The 27,791-nt window shown below is 43.7% G+C and overlaps 1 protein-coding gene across 7 annotated transcripts; it reads right to left on the reverse strand.

Moving 5' to 3' along the window:
• Positions 1-2,501: 2,501 nt before the first annotated feature.
• LOC148822523 (SH3 domain-binding protein 5-like) lies at positions 2,502-26,617 on the reverse strand. 7 transcript variants are annotated; one of them, XM_088928851.1, is made up of 10 exons: positions 26,294-26,617; positions 24,768-25,032; positions 23,036-23,098; positions 19,174-19,302; positions 8,339-8,503; positions 7,939-8,069; positions 6,517-6,559; positions 5,640-5,859; positions 4,845-5,126; positions 2,502-4,707 (listed from the first exon to the last, which is right to left on the reverse strand). In XM_088928851.1, exons 2-10 carry the CDS (start codon positions 24,879-24,881, stop codon positions 4,481-4,483), a joined length of 1,374 nt encoding a protein of 457 aa, XP_088784977.1. In that variant the 5' UTR covers positions 24,882-25,032; positions 26,294-26,617; the 3' UTR covers positions 2,502-4,480. The 7 variants fall into 7 exon arrangements, with proteins under 7 accessions (XP_088784977.1, XP_088784976.1, XP_088784981.1 ...); XM_088928850.1 differs by having other exon boundaries at positions 26,473-26,604; XM_088928855.1 differs by having other exon boundaries at positions 26,273-26,466.
• Positions 26,618-27,791: the final 1,174 nt, after the last annotated feature.

The raw sequence follows: 27,791 nt of genomic DNA on the forward strand, positions 1-27,791 counted from the left end.
TTGCACACATGTATCAAACCTAGCCATACCAACAGTGTGAGAGACTGCTTGTTATAGGGCTATGGTTTTTTTTGCAGTACGGTATATGTGGCAGACAAAGTGTTATGTTTAAGAACCGGTAACACATTTTCAGAAGTTGAGAACTCTGTACAGAAGCGCTATCAATGAAGAAAATCTGAATGTATCCGACATATTCATGATTTCTCAATGATTGTCATTTTTTTATTGCATTTAAGAAAAACCATCCCTCTGTTAAGTTCAAGGAAAGGAAGCATGTGTTTAAAAATAAAGACATGGATATTATGTGAGTTTGCCATAAAATATCTGCAGTTTAATATTGTGCTGGTGAAAGACACTCAGTTGAGAAAACTGGAGGGCAGTGAAATTAACAGTATGGTGTTAAGGGTTCTGTGTCTTGGCATGGTGTGATTCCACAATTGTGTTCCACATGTCTTTTTTGCACAGTGATTTGAGATGGAAAGTGACCGGTTCCTCTGTTTCACTGGGCTCCCTGGGGATCGCAGGGAGGCCTGTGGTTAAGAAAGCATCATGGGAAGGCCAGGCGTCTGAGCTCAGGGAACAGAAACTTGCAGTAATCTTTTGTCTCACAGCATGTGTTCTTGAAGCTTTTGTGTGGATTTTTTGGGCTTTTATTTTTGAGGTACTGTCGGAAACCCTGAAAACTGTGCTCTAGCTAGTAGAAACTTTCTTTTTAACCCCAGCCTGTAATTCATCTTAGTTTTCCTGCCTTTAAATTAGTATATAAATACGCTGTAGGAGTTAACATGATGAGTTGTGTGTGTTGGAGGTGGCTATCAAGAAACAAGAAATGTTAGTAGTTCTTATCTTGCACGTAAGACAATGGGCATTCTTCCAAGTGTTTGATCAGGGTAATTGGAGCTCCACATCTGTCCTTTATCTTAGGGACAGAGCCTAAGTGGCCAGTTCATGTTATCAAGACTTAACAATGACTGAATTGATCAAGGGAGGTCAGTAGGAGAGGCCTTTCTGAGGAAAAACTGTGCCTCTATGCCATATACATAAGGCTTCACATACCCCTTCCAGAGCCACAGAATGATCAAGAACAAGAGGACAGTGGTGGAGAGACAATCAAGAAGAGAAACTGTGCTGTCACTGCAGGCCGAAATGCTACCACGTAATGTGAGAACTGATGAAACCAGTCTTGGTTCCAGTACTTTAAATCCTATTCCCTTTTTGTGGTGTCCACAGGTACCAGAAATCTCTTGCTCGTATTGCGATGCATTATTTGTAGAGAGGTTCCCATTTGTTCAGTATCCATTCTGGAGGTGATTCAGTCCTACGCAGACTCTTGTGTTTTGTAAGACACAGGCGATACCCTTTTGCCTCATTTGCAGGGCTGAATTCCATGTCCTGGTTCTCTAAAAGACTGGTCCTGGCTCTCGCAAACTTCGTCCGTTACTGTAAATAACGGTGTATGTGAAGCTTGCCGTGTTGTTTATGACTCCACTACCTCACAGTGCTGGGAACAATGACACCACTGGGGGGGGGGCGTCCTTGTTTACTGTTGCAATCTGTCGGGAGCTGATCTTGTATGTAAAATCTCAGTCCCCTCGAATTTGTTTACACCCTGCAGCTTGTAACAGTATAATGGTTAATGTTACCTGTGTCACACTGATGACTAGAAGCGTCTTTACACCGTTCTGCTCTTGTTAGCTTCCTGCACATTTTTATTCTTGAAGAATCACACAATGCCCTCAACAACATAGTGCTGCAGAGCAAAAATGTAAACATTGTAAATATGACTAAGAACTCATCAAAAAACAGCCATAGATTGAATTAGCTGCCTAGGCTCAATGTGGTTTGTTCTGCTGCAGAAATTTCAGAACAGCAGGATATTCCTAAAAATGAAACTCCGAACTGTTAACCTAGAAAATGGCAATTTCCGATACCTGTCCCTAAAAACAAATCTCACATTCCAGTACCTATTTTCTACCCGCGGAAACTGACAGTTGTGTTTCAGTGATGCAGGATAATTCCACAGTGTCTACACGTGAATAATAAAAACCCTGCTGAAAAACAGTCAAAAATCTGCTACATGACAGACTGTAAGGAAGCTTTTCACTGTCAAACATTTATATTCCCTTTAACTATGTAACAAAAAATAAGCACATTTCATAATCTGAAATGTCATTTTCTATGAATACTGTCAGTGTTTATATGACTTGTAGCTTTTTTTCCTCTACATCTAAAAGGAAGCACCGATTTTTTTTAAACCTCACATTCATATTTGAACTATATGCAAATGCGTATTCACACCTTTTCAGTGTAGTTGCGAAGAATATGAAATTTCCCTAACCGATTCAGGAAACCTCAAAACAAAAGGCGTCTGATGGTGCAACTGTGACGACTTCTGCCCACTGCTATCTGTTAAAAAACCTTGCCAGAACCCTGCAGCACATGGGCCTCAGGGCCAATGTATTTTTTTCCTTCTAGTTAAAAAGCAACTAACTATTGTGCAATGCAGTGAATAGCTGTTTATTGAACACAGGTACACAAGCCATTGTGAGATACTGTACAAGACAATGAAACAGTAGCACAAGAGGCATCTCCTCTCCTGCTTTCATAATAACACACACTAAAAGAAACAGTGAAAATATAGATTCATATACTTTACAATACAGTACACATACAGAAGAAAAAGACATTATAAAATAAGGCAGTGCAAGGAAGCAGCTACCGAATGTGGTATTTGAACTCTTGACCAAGTACCTGTTAATGGGCTTTGTGAACTAAGGACTAAGGATGCTCAGCAGTAGCAACCCAAGTCAGCCAAATGAAATCAGGCCAGAGGAGGCTGGGTGTTAATTCAGTTTCACTTCAGGTGAATCCCTCCAAATTCTGTGCGATGCTTCCAGAACGGAGGCCCCCAGTTCAGGCTGGTTTCCAGATGAAGCCCTGAATGTCAAGGCAATCTACAGTCCAGGCAGTGCCACCACACAATTCCACTTGCAACTGGAGAGACTCCCATGAAAGATTCGTGGATACTCTTTTCTAACTGCGCTAGCCGCTCGTGTACGACTAATGTTTCTTTTTTTGTTTTAGTTTGGAGACATATTGAAATGTCTTTTAAATGTAAACACTATTTTGTACAGGGGAGACTAAATGGATGGCATTTGGTAAAACACAGATCTTCTTTTTCCCCCACCATCGCCTAGTGAGCACTGCCCTGCGTCAGTGGGACAGACTGGTTGAAAAAGCATCGCGAGACATAGCCAGTTCCTCACTCATGCATGCGTCTCTTCAGAGACCGTAAAACTCGAGGAAGTGGCTGGACTGGATTCACATCCTATTGGCAACGCACAATCCAATTTGGCCAAAGACTTCATTACAAACAACAGACGAACATACAAATTTTTAGGACTAAAATTTAAGACTTGTTTTCCTTTAGAAACAGTTCTCCATTTAAGAAGTGACACAAGGACAGCAGCCGGCCAGTGTTTCTACTTGCAAATCATTCTTCTGTTATAATACGGACAATTAGGAATTACACCTTTCCTGGTTCGATCTGTTCAGTACCTGTAAGAATGCAACCTTGGATGTAACAGGTTAGTGTGGAAGTACATCACAGATCTGAAGTAATTCAGTCCATCTTGTGCTTTTCTAGCAAGACTAATGCTGCCTATACTCTACTCAAGTGTGTTACACATAGACATGGGAAGATGTCTCGGCCATGTTTACATCAGGGGCCGTTCAGTGTAGTTGCTCCATGTGTTCTTTCGTCCACATGCTGGTGGTTACAACATCACAGTCCAAACATCACAATTCCACCGCCCATGTCTCATTGTTCACATCAGCAGTCCGATTTAATTCCATCTCGGCACAACAGCAGTAGACTGGGCGTGACCGAGATCTGAATCATTCTTCGGGATGCGGTTTACAACAGCAGGAGACGGTGGAATTTAATCCATCCGGATCAGTGAGGTGGAAAATGCAGCGCTCTGTTTTTCCGGTGTGGTTGGCACTGGCATGAAAAGGGTCCTCGAAAGAAGAGAGTGGATCGAGCGGGGACTAGTCTGTCCAAACACAACTGAGCGAGAGCGGAGCTCTCCTGCAGGAGAGGGGGCAGGGCGCCGAAATCTGCAGGAACACAAGACGAAGCCACGCCGGCGCAGGAGCACCAGCGCGCGTCTGCACACAGCCGGGAAAAGAGCGAGGACAGTCGGTATCGTCGCACGTGCCTCGGCTCCGGGGGCACGTGAGGTTTACAACGCAGGTACGAGGTGTACATATGACACAGAGGTGACCAAGAGCAGAGAAACGGTGCCGTCTCCAGCGCAGGGGCTGTCGTTTCATCAAAACGGGGGGATGGGAGAAAAACTAGCAAGAGGGGTGGGGTCGTTAAGAGTAAGCCTTCTGTGGAGTCCTTCATAATCAAGGGGAGCGATTGTTGGCACAGTGGTCCTTGGCACCTGTAGGGCTTCATGAAGACAAGTTCTCCCTACAGCCCATTGACTAACAGCGCAGAGGCCGCAGGGCGCTGAGCCAGGCTGAAGCGGTCTCTCTCGGCGCTCTTCAGGTTGTCAGTCTTTGGGCGCTTTAAGGACAGGCGGCCGAAGCGCGCCTCCAGGCTCGTGGTTTTCTTGTGGCTGCTGCTGCTGCTGCTGCCGTTGTTATTATTGTTGCGCGCGTTGTCGGCCTCGTCCTCGGCTCCTTCCGCACGGTCTCCTGCGCACACGAGACGAGGGCAGAGAGTAAACGCAGGGTCTCCAGGACACCGCCCCGGATCCACATCGAGATCTGACACGATGGCCCGAAACAAACCACCGAGGCTTATCTGAGCGGGAACAAGCCGGCACGCTCACCTCGCTCCAGGTCGCACTCTGGGGAGGAGGCCCCGCTGCACTCGCTGCGCGGCCCCAGCACCGGGGAGATGAGGCCGAAGTCGCACAGGGAGACGGGGCTGGGCAGGTCCAGGCTGCTGGGCCGAGAGGAGACGGAGGAGGAGGAGTAGGAGGTGGGGAAGGGGCTGGGCAGGTCCAGCGGACTCGCGGGCACCGAGCTGAGGCTGCACATGGACTGGGTCTCCGAGTCCTCTTCCGACACAGCGCTGCTGCAGTTATCCTCTTCAAACACCTCCGAGGTCACTGCAAAAGAAACACCCAGCTCAAATCACAAGTCAAATTCTAATATATACACACACACACACACACACACACACACACATTTGCAATAAGAAATGAAATATACAGAATAGCATACTTAATATTTTCATGTTCAGCTTTACTTTGAATGGCAGAGGAAATGACAGTCTCAACCAAGAGGTCCAGGGTGAAATAAACATCTGACTTGTGAGGAATGAGCCAGGGAGGCAGCTGCAAGGGTGAAGATGGGGTGGAGGAAGGAGCACTACAGAAGCACAAAGCGAGGCACAGGTGTCTAAATCTTTACGTTAAATATTATGGACAAAAGGAGTGCAAGATTACAATTTGACCTCTTCCTGTACTTCTATTTAACAGCTCCCTGAGACTGAGCAAGTTCCCCTCCCCCCGCTACTCAAACGGTTGGAATTTAATGTTGCTTGTGAAACGCGATGTTGTAAAGGCCGCCTCAACGGCTCGACACCTTGGCGCAGGAGCGCGGGCCCGGTCTGTACTCACCGGACACGGCGTCCGACTCGAGCTTGAACCCGGACAGGTCGTCCCCCGAGCTGCTGTCGCCCTCGGCGCCCACGCCGCGCCCACGGGGGCCCATGGCGGAGGAGCGCCTCCTCTCGTGGATCTCGTCGGAGATCACCTCCAGGTTCCGCAACGCCGTCTTGTAGTCGCCCTTCGCGAGGGACAGCTTGGCCTGCAGCTCGTCCACGTTCTTCTTCAGTTGCTGAGCCGCCGAGAGAAGGGAGAGCAGCGCTCAAACACCAAGCACCCGACCGCCAGAGCACGTGGTACAGCTCTCGACGAGGAGCCCCACATGAACGAATGCCTAACGCCTCCGACACCGCGGCTTTCCTAGCTTGCTTACGGTTTATTCTGCAATTACATAGAGCTCTGCCCTTAACAAGGCCTTTTCCAAAGAAAAAAAATATTTATTTTATCGGAGCCGAACCGCAGGGATAAGCAGTTTATTTTATTCCACATGCTTGTTATAAACATAGGCTCACCAGTTATCTCACAACCAGAAACAACTGGGATTGTGACACTACATATCCTCCAACACCCACAGTCAAATTCTGACCGAGCAGCACCCAGACCCAGCCTAACACTGGCATGGGAAGGAAATGACATGCCGGCTCTGTGGAAACCCGTGTAGTATTTGAGAAACCACAATTCAGAACTGGGTAATATCCACCAAGGTAGCCATTAAACCCTCAGACCTGCTCCACAACAGTAATCTTTGGGTCACAGCTTCAACAGCTTTCCTCTCCAGGCTAGAATTATATTCACACTCTGAAAAGCCAACAGACTCGACAGTGCTGTAATAACCTTCGGTCCTTGCTCTCACGGGCAGATGTATCTTTGTATACAATTTTTTACAAACCTCCAGCTGCAGGTAGTACTTTGCCTTCATTTCAAAATACGGCCTGCAAAACAGAGAAGAAAACTGTTAAACCGAGCATAGCGCGTCAAAAGGATTGTCATGGTAACTGAAAAACTCAGCAGAAACAGACACCATCTCAACGAGCTGTCACATTCCTCACATTTCACAAGGGAAACAAAGTCCTGCCATAGAGCTTCATCATTTACTGCGTGATCTCAAGTGGAGGCCGCACCTGGCAAGAATTAGGCCCAGACAGGATGGCCTGCCAAGACACTGTAAAGAAATAAACCCTAAACCCAGAACTCCGGCCTCATGTGATATCTCAAGTGTCCCACATTAAAACAATGATTCCACATTAGAGGCATGAGAGAGGCTGTTGTAAGGTTCCAGAGTGCCTGTATAATTGCTTGAGAAAACACCCACTTGGTACTGCATCATTTCTTGGGTCAACAAGTCACAAGACGCTTACTAAAAAGGCCACGTTTGTGTCCTATGCAAGTCATTATTTAACCACAAATGACTTCAGTTCACTTGTTACATTATCTAAGCTGCAGCATTCATCTGGCTTTGTCAAACTGCACCACAGCACATTCCTTGCAATAAAAATAAGTCAAGGACAAAACAAGTATCATCTACAATATATACAGTTGTTACATGAAGTCAGTTACAATTTAAGTTCATTCCAACAAATAAACACTTCACCGTATCTTAGAGAAATATGGGAATGAACTTCAGAGCTCCTCTGGAGCTGGAACTGCAGTGGGAACCGAGCTGCAGTTAATGAATGTGAATCCTGAGGAAATCCTCAGGGAACCAAGTCAGAAGTCTGAAAGGCTTCTCTTCTCCCGGCACAGATGCTATATGATAAATGGAGCCGTCTGCTTCATACTGCACAACTAGTAGTGTATCTTGCGCACAACACCAATGCCTGATATAATGGCATTTCAAGAAGAACTAAGATTTCATAACTTAAATATTTTCACATTTTAAAGCGTCCATCTGTTTGCTAATTGATTTACTTCAGCTCACTGTTCAAGGGGGCTGAACCACTGCAGAGAAGTGTAACTCAGAACTCAGAAAGCTAGTAATGGTATCGCTCTCAGTTCTCTTGTGGTGTTATCCATACAGGAAACCAGGAACGTGAGCTGCTTGAACGCAGGACAATGAACCCCCTCCTGTCCTCATTTGTACTAAAACATCTAACGTTTCCAGGAGCTTCTGAACAAGAGATCCCCGACGTGCTCCACATGAGAGATCACAGTGGAGCGAGGGCCCACTTCATCACAACCATTGACGTCGCAGCCCCAGAACACTCGGTGCTGGATGGACTAAATGCCACCCTCTCAGGCCTGCACAGCTCCGCGCCAGCGTGCGAAGCACAGGGAGGGCAGCCCATCCGGCCGGCCCCCGGCCCTTACTCACTTGGACTTGTTGATGGTCCTCTTGAGCTTCTTCTCCAGCTGCTTCATGCGGCTCATGGCAGCATTGTACTTGGCGGCCGTGTCCTTGTGCACCAGCTCGCTGCGGGTCTTCGTCTGCTCCGCCTCCATCACCTGCAGCGGGGCCGGCAGAAACAGCGCGGTGAGCGGCCGCGGCGGCTGGCAGGGGCAGGCACGCGGCAGATCATCGCATGGCTGGCTGTCCCAGGTGAAGCCACCCGCTAAGGTGGTGACCAGAGTCACACCACCACTCGGGACTGTACTCCTTTCCTTGCCAACACCACATGTTTTAAAGCTACGGGGGTTTCTAACTGATTTGTTTTCCAGTGCCGTCTCAGACGCTTTCGCAGCTCGCGGCCTGTGGATTTTAGTGCAGTGCTCACCCTCTCTGTGGCGTGGTTCAGCATCTCCTGCCAGGCGGAGTCGAACTGCCTCTTCTCGTCCTCCAGCAGCCTCTGCTCGGCCAGCGCGATGGTCTCCTTGGCCGCGCGGAGCACCTCCGTGGCCCTCTGGAAATCCTGGGTGGCCTTCTGCGCCTCCAGCTGAGCCTTTGAGGAAACGGGGGAGCACAGTGAGTCAGGGGAAAGGAGGGGGGGGGTCTGGGAAGCCGGCTGACAGACGCACACACCGGCCACAACCCAGCGGTGACGGAGCCAGTCTCCCGCGCTATGACCAATCGGCGACAACACTCTCCATCCCCTCCGCTTCCCAGCTCGCAACGCGAAAGCCTTTTAAAATTCTTATCCCCCCTTTCGAAGGGGAAGTGCAGCGCTACTTTTATATTCCGCGGTTAGAATGAATGATGAGCGCATTTCAAACCACAAAGTAAAATGCTCAAAGTCACTTGTAAAACCTCCTACTTACATCAACAAAATAGACAAAATTTGCAGGTACCTGCAGCATCATATTTTGCCAACGAGGCAACAAAACTTCTGATGACGTGTTGTGGCCTTATTACATTGGAAACAAGCAGGCTTGTGAATACGTCTTTAAACTCAATAGAAATACTGCTCTCAACTTCCAGACCGTTTTGCCGACACATACTACTTGTTAACTCTGCATGAACATCACGTTGGAACGTTTCTGTGGTGAAATATCGGCTGCACAACCTGTACTTACTCGCACGTTCATCGCATCACATCAGTCAGGGCGGAGACTAGTGAGCAGGAAGGGCCGCCTCACGTCACAATTCTCACGAACTCTCGCTCTCGCCCCTGGAGAGACCGGGGGTTTGCGACAGCACGGTGACTCACGGTACTTTCACCAAGCTCACAATTTTGTGCTTCATTCGAAATGAGATGTTTGTCAAATTTTTCTATACCGTCAATGAATTTATTTTGTTGCAGAGATTTAATAAGCGGTCGACAAAATTGTGACTGCAGCTCCCCTTTAATTATACAAAAGTGATGACATCGTGCAAGCCTCAACGCTCACTGCCCAACCCATTTAAAATAACAACCCGAGTACTCTTGTACAAACAGGGCTCACCCCAAAGACGTTCCATGACATTTCATAAATGCATCTGAGGGGATCAGAGACAGTTGCCCCTTCTGTCAGCCATCTGTTGTTTTTACGCGACTAAACTGCCTGCAACTGATTTAATCATATAATATCCTGATCTGCCAGTGTGAGGAAAATGAATATCTATGAGAAACCGCGAGTTTTCAGAACTGGAACAAAAAAAAAAATGAGTCATGTAAAAAACAAATAAATGTAGTTATCATTAAAACAATAAGCACATGGCTTAAGGCATTTTCATTACAACTGGTGCCAAAAGTATTAATGACTTTTTGCAAACCAACATTATGCAAGTCGCAGATGTTCCCATTATTTGAAGGGCAATTACAGAACACACCAGACGCAAAAACCAAAAGTCATTCTTCTGCAAAGCGTTTCTGCAACTTTTCTAACATTTAAAGCAATTAGACTTTGCGACAGCTTGTATCACATTTCATAACTATTGTTTGGAGAAAAAAACTGCAATAAAATAACGACTAACACATGAGCCTGCTTTTTTTCGGTGATGTCTCTGGAGGCTCTTAATCATAAAAGAAGTAAAAGTACTGATCTAAAAAAGGAAACGGAGCCTCACAGAAGCGCAAGGACTCTATAATACAGTTTGGCCATTCATTTAAAGTTCCAAAATACTTGAAACATCATGTAAAATCAAGAACATTTTTTTTCTGATTCTCTTCTTCCATTAATTAAAATAATGTGTTGGCTTATCCAATAAAGCACTGTGACTCAGCTGAGCTCTCAACAGCTTTTCTGTATTATTTTAGAGCTTCACTGATTAACACGTGAATTATCTCTGACATACTGTATACACTATAGCTTATTTAACGTCAGAGAATTTGTTTGTACTAGTTTATGCTGCAGTTACAGGCCAATTTAAATCTGTCCAAACATGGTACAACGACCAGTAAAATGCTCACAAGTTAACTGCATTTTTTTAGCAAGATGCAGAGGAAACTTGTAGTACAAAAGCACTGTTGAGACACAAACCTGATAGTTTACAGAACACCAGCAACCTTTTTAGCAGCAGAAACGGTCTCTTCACTGCAAAGAAAACCTTCCCAAAAGCCATTAGTTAGATCCAGTATGCGGTACAACTAATTGTCCATAGGCCTTCATCTTCTTATTTAGATCTTGACCCAGACAGACATGTTTAATACTTTAAAACGAAATGGAAAGATTTCCAAGAACGTTAAGTCTTGCCTAACGTGCCTTTAATCATATTAGATGAATTAAGTGTTTCTAATGCATTGAAATGCATTTCACTAAAACACATGCAGACACATAAGGTCATGAAGGTTTCATCCATCTGAACGCTCTGCAGATCCATACCCAGAGTTTAACAACAAGCAACCTCTCAACTGCACAACCTAAATTAAACGCTGAGCATCCTAACTCACATGGGCAGCCGAGAGCTGTGGGTGAAAAACGACAGCACTGACAGACACACATAAGGTGCTTAACAAAGCCAGTCAACTGGAAACCTCACCAGACAGCTTGAGCAATGAGTCGTCCCTAGAGGCAGAACCGGTATTATAATCCCTTACTTTTTTCATAAGAACACGTTTTCCAGGGTCTTAGCCCAGTCATTACCACACACCAGAAAATCCTTCTGGACAGGTTCTCTCCAAAAAGCAGTTAGTTAACCCTTCAGGTGCAGTAACACAGCTCTGCATGAATTTTCTTGGTCTGTGAAATTCATTGATTTTGATATGAATTCAGTAACGCAGAATGATTTGTATTTTCTAGCCACCCAAGTTGGGTCTATAGATTTATACCTTGATGATTCACCACTGTAGTGGAGATAGGAGGATTTATAACCTACTCAGAAAAATGACAATTGCTTCTTTAATGACATTTACCATCTTTCCCGAAGTTATATTTTCTTTAATATTCTGATGCCATGTCTGAAGCCAATAAATGGCAAATGCAGTCAAACAACAGTACCTGACAACGATGAGCAGTCAACAAATTTACACACCAAGAGCAGGCAGTAAAAACTGTAAAAAATTCAGGAATGCAACAATTTCTAAAAAGCACACTCAAAATGACCAAAACAAAAGGAACGATTCTCAATTTGCATTCCTTAAGTAATAACTGAAGCAAATAATTTCATTTCACACTGGCAGATGTTGCAATGTGGATGTCATGCTTCATAATGCAATTGTATCACCCACCTTCACTGTTTGATATGGATTTATAGGATGGTTACTGTGTGCCTGAGGAAAATTCTACTCATTATCTTTTAAAAACACCTGAGAGATACAAAACCCTCAATTTCTACTCAGATGCATGTAGGGTATTTCACAGCACCCATCAGAACAATAAACAATGTCCCAGTTCCCTCAACAATGACACACAAGTGTAATAACTGCTAATCCGTTAGATTAAAAATGCACTATATGAGAACAGAAGACCTCACTTTGTAAGTCTGGCTAACAAATATCTAGCCTTTGGTATGTTTCCGGTAATGGCAGACAACAGGAGACCAAATAAATCACTGATAATCTAAGCCTCCAAGTGTTGTTTGGCATACAGCTCTCCTCACATATCATCTGAGACAAGAAGGACAGCTAGGTTCAGTACATTTATTTTCTGGTAGTGCTTTTTCTGCACGTTTTGAAAACAATTCAACAATTACTTTAAGAAGGTGCATCTCAGATCTATTCCTACACGAGTCATATGCTACTGTATATGGTAAATGTTAAATCAGTCGTGGTTAACATTGGCTTGTTATTGCATATATAACGCCGTTCATACAGAAAGTATGAGCCCCTTACATGCTGAAGAACACAGACTCGTCATGTTGAGGAGATCTACAGCTCTTATGCTTTAGTGGAGAACTTCCCTCAAACGTTAACCAGACCTCCAAAGACCGCCTGATTTCATACTTCTTTTAAATTATTCTCTCTGGATAACTGGGGTACAAACTGCATCTTGAAAAAGACCCTTTTGTCAAATGATTTACCTTTGAAATAAGGGAGTAAAATCTGTCTTGGAAGAAAGCTTGGAGGATTTTCACTGCAGCTTTCAGTCTGATCGGAAGAAAGAATCTGAACGGGAATTTCCGTGGCGGTTCGGTGGGGAAGGGCCTGCATTCTCTTCCGAATCCCACTCATCTCTCCGAGTCCTGATAAACCCAGTCCTCACCCTCTTGCCTTCGCAAGCTCACTTCAAAAAGAAATATAAAGCACACTACTCTTGGAGAGAATCATCTTTCAGCAATGTGAAAGAACACAAACACCGCATTCGTGTGCTTATCACAGCAGACACAAAACGATCAAACAGTATTTTAACTTACTTTTATCAATAATAATAAAAGATCTCAAAACTTAAGCCCGTCGAAGGGGACAAGAAAGGAGGTGGAGAGCTTCCTGCAGCCTCCTCGAGACCCCGCATTTCACTGCTCCCTCATCACGGACACTCACAGGGCCATCGACCAGACTGAGGAGCAGCTGGCATCAAGGAGCGTGGGGATCCGGGACAAAGCACCCAGAGGTTTGGACAAGATGGATAGTCGTTAAAGGACCTTAAACGGCAGACGACCCTTATTGTCATTTTATTAATTATCTAACTGCTTCAGCACAACTCTTCCTTGCACTTAAGTACATCTAAAGTAAACCCAATGTATTGCAAGTTGTCTTGGATATGGGAAATAATATACTTATCACTATAAAATTAAATACATTTCTAGCGGGCATGTTACCCAAAATTATATTATCCGATTCTATTATTTCTCAAATATTTTTTTGGTTGTTGGTTGAGTTATAAATGTAAATATGCATCTGTCATGTCAAAGGCAGGAAAGGACCAAAGGCAGCAGGACTCTCATAGCCCGAAATACATTCATCAGAGCAGGAGAGAAAAGTAGAAATGTTTCACACACCCTCTTCTTTAAATTGTCAAGTGAATTTTACACGACTTGCAGCCGCCTGCGGTGCTTCTGGTACAGCCTGCCAGCCTGCCTCTAAGAAAGGAGCCCCTAAGGGAGGGTGAGCCCAAATCAAAGCTCCTGCGTGGCCTGCTGGGTACGAATCAGAGCTGCGATCCCTGTCCCACGCTGCTGCTGGCAGCACTGTGTAACCTTCTGTCCAGACATTTTTCACTGTACAGTAAATGGGATACAGGTTGCTCCACTAAGCCCCTATGGGAAAAGAAATGCATGCAATACCAGACTTCTAATTTATTATGGCAATGCTATAATAAATTGTATGACTGCGTATCCTAAGATCTAGACTGCTACCTGCATAAAAAACTCCATTATGATGTTGTGTGTGACATTAAAATTAAAAATGATGGAGTGGAAGCTAACGAAAATGTATTCGATATTGGGCATTTGTAAATAATTAACGTACCAGTCAAGCTTCTGGTCATGAAATCATTACGTGCATTTACAGCAAAAATTATTCTAATCAAAAGCAGTCCGTTTTGTTTCAGGCCTCTGACAACGTTATGCTGCATATAAGCATCTTCTGTGCAAACTAAGGTTAAAATAACAGATTATTGAAAGCTGAACACAAACATATGCCATGCATTGGCCAGTAGTAACAGCCATGGTGGCTAAAAAAAACACACTAGGGGTATTTCCACACAAATATTTCCGGAAACCACCAGATAAAATTAAACACATTCTAGGCAATTTAACCACAAACTGTACACAGTGAGGCATGCTACAGTTACAAGCCTCTGTGCTTAAAGTCTCTCAAAATCCTTGTATAGCACAAGACAGTGAGCTTCTATATAGTTGACCTCAATTACAAGTCAAATAATTTCTGGTTGAAGTGATGTAACAAATACTGCACCTGTACAACCTTGTGCACAAAATAAAGCTCAATCTGAACTCCCTGACATCCACCTTGATTCTTGTCAAACACGTACATTAAGAATGCACTTACAATAACAGTGTACCACAAACATTCACAAAACAACACAACAATGGGAATTTGGGGTTCTGTGAATTTCAGTACAACCTGTTTGTCTGCAATGTTGTGTGCTTAATGTTTCACACGTCTGCTGCATTATTTTACAGGCTAGCAGGGTTAAACCCTTCTCGTAGGGGAAATGAAAAATTGCTAGCTAAAAAAGTAAGAATAAAACCATCGGGGAAGAGTTTACAAACACTTACTTGAAACCAAAGGGGATGGAAAAACAAGAAAATACCAAATAATGAAACTAAGAAATATAAAAGTAAAAAGGGGGGAATTTTGTAGACTCTCGCACCTGTTATATTCACACTGTGGCTTTAATAAGGATTTGCATGCCCGAGTTTTTGTTTCCGTTTTGGTTAAAGGCTGTAGCCTGACTTTTATCCACCAAAAGAGCAAAAACTATGACTCCAACGTACAAACTGTTCAAGCTAAATAACGTATACAGTTTACCAAACTCCACCTTGGGATTTATTTAAGCAGACTTAAGTTCTACTGCGGCAAACTCATCCAGTGTTTTCACATCGCATTACTGCACAGTGAATAGTTTAAGATCGAGGATGAAGATGGATCCCTCCACAAAGATCCGGTCCAGAAGGCCAAGGTCACGGTGAAGCAGTAATAGGTGAGATTTAAATGACCTGCCACAGCCAGTCTCGCGGAGTAATTACATGAGATAATGGAAAGTGCGGTGAAGCAGGCTATAAAGTAAAGCCCTGTCACATCACATCACCATCATCCTTGGCAGGACTGGGACAGAGCTGACTGCGGTTCAGGAAAAAATTCCTCCTTCATTACAAAACCCACGGAGTGGATCGGCCCAGTTATTCCTAACAGAAGAAGCGGGACTGAACCGAGGCCCCGTCACGTGAAACCCCACTTCTCCCCGAGCAGATTTCATCTCTCCTCGCCGACTTCGGCTAAAACAAATTCCAATTAACCATGACGTCTTCATCTCGTCCACAAATCTGTAGCTGCCCCGCTCCTGAAGAGAATCTCCCTGCACCTGTTCTGAGCATCTCTCCCAGATGAGTGCTTACAGACGTGCGAGTACTACCTGAGCTTCAGGCAGCACCGTGCATCCGAGCACCGAATAAATCCAGCACTCGCCGTTCTCTGTGCTTTTAGTGTCTATCTACGCTAGCGTTGCAAGCATATTGCATAGCGACTGGCTGCGATTCCACCCTGCATTGAAGAAAAGCACCTGCCAAATGAATAAACATAAATCCGATCAATGCCATTTTTGTTCAGTTACGCAGTAGAAGCTCACAGGGTGAAAAAGCTGAAGATTCATTTAGGAACAAATCTACTAAACCTCGTCTTGTGTTGGAAAAGTGCTCCGTTTCCCACAGCAGAATGTTTTACAGACACTGTCACTTTTGATTGTGAAAGAACGAAATGTGTACTAATCGGTGGAAAGAGCAAGTTTTTCTTTCTAATCAATTTCTTCAACGAAAATAAGAAAATGCCTTTTTTTTCTATTTACTGTTGCAAGTTCTCTTTTTGTGCCAAAGCAAAATGGAGCTTCAGAGAGAGAAGACATGCGCATGACCTAGTTATACTAGAACAAGTGCTCTAACTGGGGGAGAAAAAAAAATGCTGAATGTATATTTTATGACTAAAACTATTTCAAGCTTGACAGCACAAAGTCCCTGTGATGGTGCTCATTATGTTGTTAAAGTGCAACGATGAGTGATAAAACTACAGCACCCTAAATCGCTATGGTTCTGCATCTCTGAACTCTTGACCCTAATGGTACAGAGTGGGTTTAACTAGATATCCTAACACAAACAACTTGCACTGACCGAGGATAGATGATTTCTGAGCCTGGGGCCTGCTACACTGCAAAGAGATTACAGGCGCAAGACACCAAGACTACAAAAAAATGTAGAACTGGAAATTACTTTTGGTTTCACACCCTTCCAGCCTGCAACCTCCAGTTGTGTTAAAAGGATGAGCGGCTCAACACGCATCACAGGCTTCACCGATTGCAGGGGAAGAGTGCCTCTCAACACCACAAGCTGCAGGACTGCAAGTGTATGGGCTGTGGGGGGTCACCGTGGCCACCTCCTACAGACTCCACCCCCCCATCAGCAGAGCCCAGCCAGTCAAGATCAGGGTCTCCCTTGTGGGAGACACGTGGAACATTTAACTACCCACCCCAACACAGATCGCCCTCTCTAGGGCTTTATTTGCTCTGCGTTGTGTGAGAATATCAAATCGTCACGTGCACGCGTTTTGCACAGAAAGCATTTTGAAGCACCGCGTCTTCCAGCTCATCCAGAGTGTTCACAGTTTCCTCTGCCCGCTTGTCATTTTCTTAAATGTTATAAGAGCAAGACAAGGACCAAGTCAGAAAGCAGACCTGAGTCTCACATCCAGTAGGTCCAGGCTGTCCGAGCTCGTAGCTGCAGTGAAAGGATTCATCACGCAGAGCAGTCACACAAGAAGACCGCAATGAGAGCTACGCTTGGATGAGGCGCAAAGAATGAGATCAGTTACCATTATCCTGTTAAAGCATTGTCGCGATAAAACTGATTTGTTGTACCTAAAACACTTCCCTGGAAGGAACGGTCTGAACGCAGGCATGGACAGGTGCAGACGCAACATGCTGCACAGCACAATGGATGACGCAGCTGGCAGCAGAGAGGCAGTAATTTGGCACAGCAGCTGGTAGATACACAGGCTCCCAATTCTCAATTTTCTAACAAAGCTACTGTCAGTTCCTGGACTGTGCTGTCGAGATAACGGGGCTTGTGTGGAAACCCTGCATTTTACTGTATTAGATGCTCTCCCAGCAGGCCAAGGAGGCAGTGACCTTCTGAAGCCTGCCCAGCTTCTGACCGAGTCCTGACACAGCCCAGCCTTGAACCAGCAGCACCTGTATGACAAGGCTCCAATCAAGCGCCTTTCTACTTCACCCACTCCCAAACCTAGACAGTACATCTTTATGTAGCAGCAATTTGCACAGATTCCCAGCCTTTTAGCAAAACAAAATGGCATTAATTCAGGGAAAATTATAGTCAACTATCATTGTTACCCTTAACCTTTCACAATGAAAAATTCTGGTACATGTTCTATATATTGTACAATGTCAGTCCAGCATAATATTCACTCTGCACAGTCGGAGCACTTTTAAATGTGTCCACATCTTGTGAATATGACTGTTTGATTTGCTGATGAACAGCTTATAAACAGAGTGTGGATTTGGAATTACACTGGTATTCTGCACAGACAGAAAGTGAACAGACCTTAGGAAAATGAAAGCACTGGGGATATGAATAAGTTTATATACTAAACAAACCCACACATAAGATACACAGCACCAGCTAAACTGGATTCATCGCGCTCTAAGCAAAAACAAAATTTGTCATAATGTTTGTTGGGAGACGTTTCTCACTCCAAGAGGATTAATGGTGAGATAAAAGTGGATTTAAAATGCAAAAAAAAAAACAAAAGAACTACATATAATTTTAGCAGGATTGCTAAGGAGCTGAAAACTACATAACCACAGCTTTGCAGAAACTAATGGCAAACAAACTGCCAGCGCCGTCTGAGGCAGCGCCATAGTACTTTATCAAGGCTGATTACTGACAGATTTTTTAGCAGTGCAATACGCAACACCCCGCTGTGTTTTAAAAATACTTAAAATTCCACATCTTAAATGTCAGCCCCATGTACATAATTATTTCTAAATTCTCTCAGTGAAACACAGCTGAATTTCTGGCATCGTGGTAAAGAATTGAAGCCCCCTGACAAGCTGAACACACTGCAGTATTATGTCTTCTAACGTGTCTTTAGTAATAAAGAGCATTGATGTAAATTCCCAAAACATTTTTATAGTGCAGAATGATATCGAGAGAGACACTTTCGAGTACAGAGGACTAGAATGTGCTAATCAAAACAATCACTGCTGCTCCGCTCCTGTGCTCGATGATGAATTAGTATATGTGTCTCAGAAGGTGACTTGTAAATGAGATACGTTTTTAAAAGTGTATAAAGTACAAGATGTGCATACATCTACAATTTCTTAGCAAGATTTTAAAACAGTAGAAATTACAAGTAACAACTGTGATACTAAAATAGTATCAACCATACAGAAAATGGAAAAGTCTTTTTTTCAAAACTGTAGCCGTATCACAATTTAAACAGAGGCAGCTGTGTGCTCAGACAAATACTCAGGAGTACACATGTAGATTACCCAATGACTTGAACATTTTGTGTGAAGGTTATTTAAAACATTTCACACCCCTCAGATTTGAAAACAGTCTGGCTTTGACTTCCTGTGCAGAGAGGCTCAAGCATAAAGGTGTAATTCAAACAAGGCAAAAGTGAACCAATGGAAGTTTTCCAATTAAACAAAACTGCCGCTTGTGTTTATCCCAGGACTCCTTGCAAAACAGGCGAAACTGCACGTTTATCTTAACACCAACAACAGATGTGTTTTCCGCCATTATTTTCCACTATAATCACGTTCTTCTTCAACGGCTTAGAACGAGTTAGCATGCCCACCAGAATCCTAAAACAAACTTTTATTGGATAAAAGTGACTTATACAGGCTCTCATGTCAGCTGCGCTTCACACCTGCAGGTCACTGCAGAACACCAAACTGTACCCGAAGCAGCTCAGTGCCAAAAAGGGTGGTGGCGACGAACACCTTGTCCTGACGCTCAGCCGTCGCATTTGGAGACGAGCAACACTGGTCAGGGAAGTACCAGCACTCTGGGCTTCACATGACAGCACTGGGCATGCCAAATAATCAATCCACGTTCTCCCACCTGCCTGGCCACTCTCCGGGCCTCCCAGTATGGCTTCGAGTCTTCCACCGCTTTCCCAATCTTCTTCACCAGCTCATCCAGCTTGACGGTGGCTTCGACCAGGACGGAGCGGAACCTCTGACGAGCTTCCTGCGAAGACAAACCACAGCAGTGTCTCAGCACCCATCGCAATCCTGCTCCACCGGCAGCCACAGCCACTGTCCTCAGCCAGACAGCAGATCCCTCCTCTTGTAAACAGCGCCAACAAAAACCCAACAGTCTGCCCAGCACAAAAAACATGTTTACACAGTTTCTCCCCTGATGTAATTTACCGCTTTCCTTGAATACACCCAAACATCCATGCACACCAACCATCAGCACACTTGATTTCCAAGAAAATAAAATTACAATAATTGAGCTTTATAGTTCCTTAATGCGAGCAATGTCTTTTAATTCAATTTGAGTCTAATGAAGTTAAGAGGAGTGATGGCAAACCGGCCTTCCGCAGTTAAACCAAAACAAAAAATAGACAAAAAATCAAGACATCAACAAAGCAATGTCTGGTTCATGCAGACAGACACTAGAAAACACCTCTCTTATTACGTCAGGCATGACAGAAGATGCATGCTAAATATAAATAGATTTAAAGAGCTAAAGAAGCTTTTCCTGAAGAGCTGCTGATTGTAACTTTACAATTACAAGATATTCTACAGCAGAATAATACTATTGATTATTATTATTATTATTATTATTATTATTATTGAAAGGTGCTGTCCTCTGTATTTAACAAAAACTGCAGATTACCCAAAGCTCCAGACGTTATGTATATGAAATGATGTTAAGATACTGCAACCCTTCCAAAAGGAAATTGTTATAACTTTGTTTTTCTACAAAATTGATACCATCAATTATTTAGAATAAAAAAACCTTAACATCAGATGGGAGTCACACATGCACTGTGCCATTTTAATATGTACCTTCCTGTCCGAGGAACCACTGGACTTGGCTACACTGACCCATGATTCTGCATGTCGGCATTAAAACCCCCTGTCCATCTCCACAAACTGACTATTTTAAAAAATGATCATTAAAGCAGAATCATGGAGTAGCCACCTTCTCGGTTTACCCCATCACCTACAAGATGGGCCACCAACATACTGAAAGTCGCCATTTTCTAGAATGGTAAAATCTCAATATTGTATTTTTCTATTCTATTAACTTTTCAGAAGAAATTGGAACTAAGCAAACTGCCATAGAAAGTGCACTTGAATAGATCTGCTTTCTTAAGGTAAATTCTTCTTGCATTTATACAGCCACTTTGGGACAAGTTATCAACTAACAAAACACTGATTTGAAGGGAAATGCACTCTGAAGAAAAGAGATCTCAATAATGAGTTAACGAAGCCCTCCTGACTTCTTTGACAGTAAAATGGATTCATGAGACTTCAGAAACACAGCAGCACTCAAACTGTAGTGCCGCTGTAATGTGTATACACACACATTTATCACATTCCACAGGCTACCCTTGGGAAGCAAGCAAACTAACAATTTTCAACTGCTGAGCAATGGGATCTAGTGAAATAATCAGGCCAGGAAAGCAATGCAGTCATCTGCACAGCACTGTAAATGTGTTTATGATTAATGCATCACACTTCACATGAAATACCTAAGCATCTTCTGTAAAAAAAACAAGCACGAAACTCTTATTAACTCACATTTACCTTTTACAGAACTATAACAAAGTAAATATTTGAAAGTATACTGTTCATGTACACGTTTATACAAATTGGACAGAAGCTATCAAATATTTGCTATTTATTATTCACGGTCCTTCCATATGAATTCTGAACTGGTATTTGTCTTACAAATACTTAACAAGTCTGTAATGAAGCTGCTTCAGTGAGAAAGGATATGGGCACATTAATTAGCTAGCATGATGCTGACTGGGTAATTAGTATGAGATCTAGCCTACTGGTGCTCGGACGCTTTCTTGCCTACATTGCAGAATGACATAAGGTTTCAGGCTGCACCAGGGAACAGCTAACTATTCCTCCAACGAAGCAGGTAACCCATCACACAGAAGAAAAGCTTCTGCGCCAGAAGAGGTAGCTCTGGGCGAGAGGAAACTTCACTCTCTGTTCCCCATAAAAGAAAGATACGTCTTCTGCATTACTTGCCAACATCGCCCCAAGCTACACAAAAACACGGCACCAGAAAAAAAAAACTCTTAATTTAATCACTGCAATGTCGACTGTGAAAGTAATAAGATAAAGCCAGAGAGCCAAGCTTGTCTTTGCAGAAGTCTGAAAAGAAACTCATTACAGGCCTCTGGGCAACACAGTCCTATCAATGTAAGAAAATAAAAAAGGTCACAAATGTCAGGAAGAGATTTGGCAATTTGATCTCATTTAACTCTTCTGACTTCTGGTTGGTGAGCAGGCTGAGGAGCTCACCCAGCCAGCTTACAGGCTTCAGCAACATGTCACAGTTACGTGTTTCAGCCGTCTGTGTCAAGAGCTGCCTCCTGTCCTCAGTTTAAAATGCCCTCTTTCCCGAACGTGCTCTGTGATTGAGTGCTGGTTCTGAAGCCAACCAAATGAACCACATGGCTTTGAGGACTGCATGATTGTTTAAAACTTAAACGTTCAGTTCTGTATAAGAATGACAAACACTGAAAAATACTTCTCCTTCTTATGCGAGTAAAAAAACCTCATACAAACTAAAATGACCAATGGTCAAAATGGTCAAGTCTCAAGACTTAGAGCACTAAATTTACCATGTCAGCGAAGAGAATGCTAAAAAACTTAAAAGACTTGTTAGTTTAAACTAAATCCAAACCTGCCTTTGTAGTCTTGCCTGTCCTTTTTCTGACTTTATAGTCTCCAGATCAAATCAAAAACTGGAAAACAGCCAAGAATGTAATCTTCTTTGACATCAATGGAGGTACTATCTTACTTTTTTTTATAATTTGGATGTTTACATTTCATCGCTGTCCCACTTTAAGAGACATTTTCAGGATATCTACAAACATAAGAACAGTTTTCATTTTCTTCGTCATTTTGTATTCCTGTGGAGACTGATCAACAATATATCAATCCAGATCAAGGGGGTCACTGTTTTCCCTTTATCATTATTGTACTGAACTCGAGTTAATGCAGAATAAAGCCACGTACTTCCAGTTTGAGAGACACCTTCTTCCTGCAAACTGTCAGATTACTGATCTCTATCCCTACCACTGACTCAGACTGATGTGTTTTTGCACACTGCTTCTGCTGAGTTTCCTTTAAATTGAGTGTAACTTAACTTTGTTGCTGTACTGTGTTTTTCATTGTTTCCTTTATGTCTCTGTATTGGAGCACACATGCAAATAATCATTTCATTGCACTTGTTTTTAATAAACAATAATAAATATAATAAATAACTTGCACTTGTTATTTTGCATATGACAAAATACATTGAGCTTTGAAAATACAGTGATTCTCACACCAATCCCACCAATCTCACACCAAGGAAACTTACGAACTCAGAGAAAACCCAGAGAAACCTGCAATGTTTTCTCTACAAAGGCACAGTGATAATCTGTGTTTATCTTCCTACACTCAAGTGAGTGACGGCTGGATAAACAATCACTTCAGTTTAGACCAGGGCAGTTCTTACTGACACACACACACACAAGAGAGGGTATTACACTACAGGGCTTTGGTTGAATATATCCTTTGGAAACCACTTATTTTCAAGAAAAATGGCTTTGGGAAAATATGAACATACACCGCAGGATCCAGAAATGGAAAATTGCTCCTGCAGCAGTTTCCTTAACTGTGTTTGTGTTGTTGTGTTTCAATAAAGGCCAAAACAAAACCCTCAGAGAAAAGAAAAACCCTACCTCTAAATCCGTTTCCCATCTATTGATGTCGTCGGTTGATTGATTCAACTTTTCGAGTTCACCCTGTTGAGGGGTAGGGGAAAGAGAGAAGACATCATTAACCGTGGAAAGGAAACAAGGCGCATACAGAGCTTGTTAAATCTGGCAAAGAAAGCTTTGACTAAACATTTTCCCAGAGGCACAGTGTAAAACTGGCTTTAAAAAAAACAAAACGCCATTTCCTACCAGCTGTAACTACCCGTCCGCCACCGCAAGACTTACAGGCAAGTAAAGCTGAAGCAAAGGAAAAGCAGTCGCTGTTTAATTTTATTAGTAATGTTCATTAAGACCTGTATGTCAGCTACAAAACACAAACTTGAGCACGGAGCACCTATCACTAAAAACTATGAATTCATTAACATGAAAATCCTCACTTTAAAAAAGATGTATTTTTTTCGCCGTTTTCCTTGCAGCACAGACCAGCAGATCTATAAAATATTCACGGAGCTAAAACCCGCACTAGAAACATTTGAATAAAATGCGTTCGGACACAAGAGTGACAGATCCACAGTTTAGTTTTCTTAATGCAGCGCTAACTCCACTGTGTTTTCTTCAGCTCCATTGCTGGAGATGGTAATTAAGCAATTACAACGCCCCAAAGACACCATATTATAGAGTACAGTCAGCACTCCTCTTAAAAAGAGAGCTCATCCCACCGACAGCTCCAAATGAAAGAATATTTCATGCTTCTGTGGGCAGATGTAAAACAAATGTGAGAACTATGAAAGGTACAAATATTACAGAAAAGAGAAGGACGGTATAGCAGAATTGGTTAGAAAAGAAAGAGCAGTTAAAGAAATGTCCAGTTATTCCAACAATTTAATGATTAATTCAAAGCACAAAGCGTTGACTGACACTGGTCAGTATGTATTGACAACACACTGCAAGCAGCATTCTTTCCTGTTCTTCTTATCAATTACATGAACTGGATGACAAAGGCAATAAAAACAACGACCTCTCTAGCATGTACGCGTAATTCAGTCTTCTTGCATACTTTTGTTGGCGTCTGTCCGTTAACAAAGAGCAGAAAAACGTCTTGCGTTGACAGACTGCAACACTGATAGCATCAGTACAGTAATTAAGCGGGGCTGCAAGATTAATTCCTCTAAATCAAATGTAGTACTATTGAGGACCATTACGGCGCAAAAACGGTGCTTCTGTAGAAGGGCTAATGACATGGAATTAAAAATTATTCCCTTTATCTCATCGAGATCGTAGTGTTGGTGTTAAGGCCCTACTGTTATAATAAAAAAAAACACTTTGTTTTATTCTCGTTTATTAGGAATAGATCCGACTCAAACGTGGCGATACATCCTAGTCCATGACAACATTTGGCCGATAAGATCGACTCTGATCTGCGGCCACGGCGCACTGACGGGGCGGCTGCGCCCGGAGACAGCGCAGCTCCGTGCCGGGGAGATGCTGCTCGGGCACAGGGAGGCTGAAAGACTCTTGACGCGGCCACACAGACCCAGCACCAGTCAGTTTGTCAGCCACAGTACAGCCCCGCTCCCATGCCATCAAGACATTCACCCGCACGGCACAAACCTGAGCCCACACGGGAACAGGATACACACGCCACCGCCAACCCATACAGTGCGTCCACGTCTTCCGAGCAGGTCAGCGCAACACAACAACGCAAAAAAACACCACCAAACTCGGGAATATAAATATATATATAGCATCCGCGTACCTGAATTCTAGGGTCGACTTCTTCTTCTGCTGCTGCTGCTGCTTCCTCTTCTTCTTCTTCATCCGGCGTATCAATCTCTTCGTCTGATTTGGGTCCCTTTTCCATGCTGTCCATTTTGCTGAAAGCAGTAATGTCTTTTCTCTTTCCCCAGGTCCGAAACTGGGGAGGCTGAGGTCGTTCTCCAAGCGCTGCTGCGACCACTCTAGTTCCCCACCACCACCACCTCCTCCCCGTTTCAGCAATAAGGCATATGGGGAAAAGATATCTTTAAACACAAACGCAAGGAGTTAAGGATTAACTGAGGTCCGCAACATTCAAAACCCTCAGCGAAGCAGAAACACAGGAGGTGCCCCTTTCTTCGGACAAACTGGCTTGGAATAAGAACCTGAGCGCTCCGCCTATCCCCGGCCCCCCCTCCCCTTTCCAGCTTTTGCAAGGCAATCCCCGAGATAGACGTACAGAAATATTGTAATTTTCCTGCCGGGCTCTTATTTGGCTCCGCGAATCGAAGGGAACGGCGCACGACGCCGGAAGCAAGCCGCCGTCCTCCGTGTCATCTGCGGCCCCGCACGGTGTGGCGACGCCCGCTGCGGTCCGACTTGACCCAGCTGGCTTCCCCTCTCGTCTCCGGCTCCTTCTGCCGGTCCCCGCCAGCACACAAAAGCGAGGGCGATGAAATCGGAAAACCCGATTAACCCTTTCGACCGGGCCGGCCGCCTATCGTAACTAATGGATGTCCTCCCTGTTTTGCTATGCTGTTAATAATAGCCCGGCGGATCGCGCACTCCTCTCCGTTTACATCTCAGCGCAAATCACATGGCAATAAACTGCTATATTAAGCAAGAAGAGGTCCCAACTAATCCTGTAGTACCCGTCTTCAGCTCTCTTGAGTTATAGTACACACTGCAGTAATTACAGCAGTCATGTCCTGTAATCTCACTGACAGGGGGGTTACTAAACCCGAGGGGGAAAAAAAGGACAATAACCCCAGGGATGGGAGAGAGTTGAAGCCGACGTTCCCCAAATTTTCTTCAGAGGAAAAGAGTGATCTGTCTCTCCCTAGCGGTCGGTAGACGGAGCACATCTGAAACCTAAATTAAGCAATGACGGAAGGGCTTTATAGTGAACTGGCGTTGCGCAATTACTCTGTAATGCTGTTGGTCTTATACTGTACACCGGTATAGAAAAAAATGAAAAGTTGAGTATAGAAAAGAAGAGTGTATAAAAATACCAGCCTCCTCCTGATTGCTGTTATTGCTCTATTCAGTTTGTTTTATTTTGGTCTCGTATCTCTGGTGTGTAACAAACATAATGATATAAATTACCTGAAGAAGGCTTCTCAGCCGAAACGTTGTTTTCTCCCTTCCCCTTTCAGCATGGAATAAACCTGTTACTTGTTCCTTGGCTGACTACCCACGCTGAAGCAGCTACCCACCTGACCTAATTTTGTAAATGACTCCCTGAACTCTGAATTCAATACTGTTAAGTCATGACGTTCTACATACTGGATGGGAGAGTTTGTTTACCATCTCTGGTGCTGTCCTGAAGTGGTTCCGGTCATACCTTGCCTCTTGTTACACGGTGATCTTCTTGTTTCTCTTGGGTTTACTTCTGAGGCTGTTACGTCTGGTGCTTCACAGGGTTCAACACCAGGCGCTCTGCTATTTCAGTACTTATTCAGTATTATTTGCTATTCAGTATTTACCTGTACATTACGATTTCTCCTTGGTCCAATACTAAAATTACGTGGTCAGAATTACATTTCTATGAAGATGACAGTCAAATTAATGTCCACATTGAAGCCAAAATAGTTGTTTCAGCACTCTACTCATTTCTGGTGTCAATTTACTGTTACAACTGACATATTACTCTTTCTTATCTACTAACCCCACTCTTACACGCTCTCTTATCTACTAACCCCACTCTTACACGCTCCCTTATCTATTAACACCACTCTTACATGGCACAATATTCACACGTAATTCTGTGTTTTTAGGTATCTCTACCGTTCTGTTTTGTCAAGAGTTGTTCGGAAATAGGAGGCACACCTGGCCACATCATAGAAAACCCCTCTGGGAGCACTTGACCCACAGATCCTAGAGATAGGGGTAGGATTGTGGTAAAAAAGTATGAAGTTTAAGAAGCTGTGGATAGTCATAGAGAGATTTTATCCGGGAAAAACAGAGAACTTTAGAACCCTGAAAAAGTCTGATCCGAATAGGTGGTTTTATTAAAATTGTGGGAGTACTGCTTAGAGCTGCTGGTTTGTAATTGGGAATTAGATCCGGGAATTTAATCAATTTCCAGATGATGCACTGCTGTAATAAAGTACAAAATAAAATGTTTAAAAGTACTCTTTTCAATTTTCCTCCAGGGCCACTGTGCTGTCAATTTATACCAAACATCTCTTCTCCTTAATAAGGCTCTTTTTGTTGTTGGGATTATTTGGTAACCAAGGAAACAATAATGGGCGTAATGTGTTCTTCATCAGAGGAAAGGCAAAATGTTTCTTTTTGTGAGCTCCTAGATCAGTTACAAAAGCCGGGTACAGATTTCTGTGAATAGTGCTGGAACCGCCACTGTCTACGCAGAAAACCCATGACCTCAGATGAATGCATCTTCATCATGGAGGCAACGCCTTCTCCCTGCAGCTGTGCCGGGAGCTTCTGGCACAGACAGACCTGCTAGAGCCAGCAGCTCCCTTGTTCACCACGAATTTCAAGCCCTGCCTGCGCTGAGTGGTCCAGCTGCACACTTGGCTGAACCACACTCTTCTCCCCCTGACTAGACCCCAGACTTTCAGCTCAGCTCACACAACCCGCAGCTACAACCTCTTTACCCGAGATGACAACTCTGACGGCAGGACAGGGCCGGACTGAAAGTTTATGCACCTCTGCTGAAGGTCCCTAAAGCGGCAACAAAGCAATTTGATTTGATGTCATACTGGACTTGTTCTCCTACAAATCCCGATGCAACAGGATGTAAAGCATTCCAACTCCCCCCCCCCCCTTCCTTCCCTACTTT

Source organism: Atractosteus spatula, chromosome 12 (genome assembly GCF_055471065.1).
Source record: "Atractosteus spatula isolate fAtrSpa1 chromosome 12, fAtrSpa1.hap1, whole genome shotgun sequence".
Classification (NCBI taxonomy): domain Eukaryota; kingdom Metazoa; phylum Chordata; class Actinopteri; order Semionotiformes; family Lepisosteidae; genus Atractosteus; species Atractosteus spatula.

What these genes read in the sequence shown, in the direction of transcription:
- LOC148822523 (XM_088928850.1), bottom strand. An exon ending in GATGGGAAACGGATTTAGAG is followed by an intron (nt 19,303 to 23,035) that starts GTAGGGTTTTTC and finishes TTGTCTTCGCAG; the next exon opens with GAAGCTCGTCAGAGGTTCCG. An exon ending in CGAGTCGGACGCCGTGTCCG is followed by an intron (nt 5,127 to 5,639) that starts GTGAGTACAGAC and finishes TTTCTTTTGCAG; the next exon opens with TGACCTCGGAGGTGTTTGAA.